General features: G+C 39.3%; 1 protein-coding gene across 1 annotated transcript; it reads right to left on the reverse strand.

Moving 5' to 3' along the window:
* Positions 1 to 2,000: 2,000 nt before the first annotated feature.
* Positions 2,001 to 2,582, reverse strand: LOC108768481 (uncharacterized). Its single transcript, XM_018518921.1, has one exon. It carries the CDS (start codon positions 2,580 to 2,582, stop codon positions 2,001 to 2,003), a length of 582 nt encoding a protein of 193 aa, XP_018374423.1.
* Between the last annotated feature and the right edge of the window lie 854 nt (positions 2,583 to 3,436).

Raw genomic sequence — 3,436 nt, forward strand, 5'->3', positions numbered from 1 at the left:
AGCAAACCAGCTTGGCTTGATACTTGTAGTATGCGTCTTAAGTCGATGATTGCTCGATGTTTGGCGAAGGAATAATCAAATCGTCCATATATGTCAACACTATTCCTTCAGCTATCAGATCTTTAAACACGGTATTCACGAATTTCTGAAATACCGCCGGGGAATTACAGAGCCCAAATGGCATTCGCGTGAATTCATATTGGCCATTTGGCACAATAAAAGAAATATACTTTCGACTTTCTTTAGTGATCTCAACGTGAAAAAACCCGTTTTTAAGATCGAGTACGCTGAAAACATCGGCGCCTTGCAGCCGATCTAATTGATTCTCAATCAACGGTAGCGGATAACGATCTTTTACAATTTTGTCGTTCAGCTTTCTGTAGTCTATACAAATTCTAGTATCGCCATTTTTCTTTTTTACTAATACAATAGGACTCGCATAATCGGATATAGAAGGTTCAATAATGCCCGCGCTTAACCACGTTTTCAATTGCTTTTCTACTTCTTCTTTTTCCGATTGAGATAACCTGCGTGGTCTTTGATAGATTGGAATGTCGTCCTTCAAAATCAATGTCATTTTAACACCGACTTCTCGCGTTTTTTTAGGCTCATATTCTCGTACAATCGTTTCAACTTCTTGCCGCACGTATTTATCATGAACACACGAAAAATCTCGAAGATAAGTATCCTCTACCACGTCTATTTGCAATACTTTCGATAGATCTGAAGTAATCTTACAGACTGTAACCTGACCTCCTACGGAATGCAGCTCGACTTGATTTAGAAAATCAGCGACAATTAAAGCCGGGCTTTTCATAATTTGATTATCTATCACGTGAAACGCAACATTATACACTTCGCCATCGATAGTTACATTCGTTGTAAATGAACCGTGCGTATCTATTATTCGGCGCGCCTAAACCGCTAAAGTTTATTTTATTTTTTAACTTCGGGCACCCTATTTTCTCATAGCAATCTCGATTTATCAAACTCAAATCACTTCCGGTATCTATAATGCTAACAAAATATTGGTTCGCAATCTCTATTTGTTTCGATTGTTTTTGAAACGGATTGTCCGATATTACATGAGCAGCTTCTTTTTGCGTACTTACTACTCCCTTACATAGCTTAGCAATATGTCCATACTGGTTGCACTTGAAGCATTTAGCACCTTTGTTTTTCGTCGGACACTCCTTGTTCACATGGTCCTTATCGCCGCAATTAAAGCACCTCTTTTTTTCCATGGGAGTCATAACGTCTTGGTCCTTTTCTTGCCTTCTTGTTTTGATAACTTCGCTTTCGACTTCCTTTCTTCTCTTATGGCCTCGTATTGTAGAACTCTTTCTTTAAGTTCGCGTATCGTCCTCGCCCCATGCAGCACGGTCTTGTTGACTGGCCCGTCTTGAATGCCGCTGATAATGTATTGTAAACACACCGTAACTATTGATAATAATGATGGCGAGGTCAACCGATCACTTCGTAAGGGATTCGGGGAAAATCAGGATCGCTTGAGAATTGGTTATAAGATCACGTTATTGCCTGAAGTACAAGTCGAGACTGTCAATGCGATCGACGCGACATTGATCAGCGCCTCACCGTGGCTAGGGACATTTTATATAGCGTACTACCAACTTAAAGTTACTGTAAAGGCTTTGATTTCTATAGTTTGTGTTATCACATGTACGGTCCTATAATATATTATATTAAAGTTACTGTTGAGCTGTCGCTTACACCTCGGCCATTCTACAATGGCGTTCGTCCCGAACGTGACTAACTGTTTCCTTTTAAGAAAATCAAAAAGAATCAGTGTCGGAAAAGAAATAAACAAATTATAATCAATTGATCAATTATTAACGCAACAGTAATTTTGTCTAAACAATTACTTAAGTTTACGTGGCGGTACTCCGTAACACTTATACATCTATCAACCGCTATCGACAGAAATAAAATTCTTACGCTAACTATTAACTAAGCCTATAACTATCGGATATATCGAGATTTTACATGGGTACCACTGGTTTTATCCATGGTCGGAGTTTGTCGGGCGACACGATCGAGTCGTAAGGTCTAGGAGTAATGTTAAACCCTGGAATATCTTTGACAACGTAACGGTTGTGTGGTAACACTTTGTCTATCATGTAAGGACCTTTGAAATCCGACTTTAATTTTTTACTTTCCCCAGGTTTGACAACGTCATCCTTAACGCGCACGTATTCACCCGCTTTGTATTTCTTTGGTGCTTTATGACTACGATCAAAATAAATTTTATTGTACTCTTTAATTTTATCGGTGGTTTTGATTGCAAGTTTACGACTATTATCCCGTTTCTTTAACCAAGTTAAATCTTCATCCTGTATAGTTTGTATTTTAACTAATTCAGTCAAGAATTCGATAAGTTTATTATCGGAATGATGTTTCATTTCGTATCCCAACAATAACTTGGAGGGAAACGCTTTAGTTGCAAAGTGAAAAGTATTATTAATTACATACTGTATCGTAGCTAATTTGCTGGGCCAATCTACGGGGTCATCTACAACCTTTTTAAGCGAAGCCTTCAAAAATCTGTTAATTCTTTCAACCATCCCGTTCGCCCAGGGATTGCTACCGCAATTATACAATGTTTAATTCCGCGGGGGCGCAAAAATTCGACAAATTCGGCTGACGAGAATGCAGTTCCCCGATCGGTTACAATTTCATTGGGATTCCGGTAGTTATCGAACAATGAAGAGAAATGCTTGATCACTTCACGTGTTGTAGCGGATTTCACTGGAAAAAGCCAAGTGAACCGCGTGCACAAATCAATTAAAAGTAGAATGTGTCTTATTCCATTACGGGATTCGGGTAAAGGACCAAAATGATCTGCGTGCATTATCTGAAAGGGCTTTCCTGCTGTGGGAGTAATCTGTAACTCGCCTGCTTTCCGATTAGCTGACGCACTTGCCATTAGACAGGTCACGCAATTCGTTACATAACTTTCGATTTTACGGCGCATGGCTGGAAACCAATAATGGGCGTTAATGCCTTGGTAAGTTTTTTCGGTACCACAGTGGGCAGATTCATCATGATAGATGTAAAGTATTTTATGAATCATGCCTTCTGGCACTACAAATTTAGTGCAATCAGATTCTTTTTTATAGACTAATCCATCTATAAGATCATACTCGTGATGTGTACGTTTTTCTAATTGCTGAGCGATAACTTTAATATTCGGATCTGCTAACTGTCTAAGTCAGTGGTCGCAAGGATTTGCACATTTCGGACCGATTCCGGCGCGCGACCCCCACCACCGCACGACCGAGCCGCCGGGCGGTCACGTGACGCTCTGACTCAGGGGCGCTCCTATATCAGAAATATATTAGGAGTGCGCCTTCCGCCAAATTATTATTAAAATGTTTTTTATTAAATAATTTATATAATTATATCATTTATTTAACAA

The sequence above is a fragment of the Trachymyrmex cornetzi genome, unplaced genomic scaffold (genome assembly GCF_001594075.2).
Source record: "Trachymyrmex cornetzi isolate Tcor2-1 unplaced genomic scaffold, Tcor1.1 scaffold8, whole genome shotgun sequence".
NCBI lineage: Eukaryota > Metazoa > Arthropoda > Insecta > Hymenoptera > Formicidae > Trachymyrmex > Trachymyrmex cornetzi.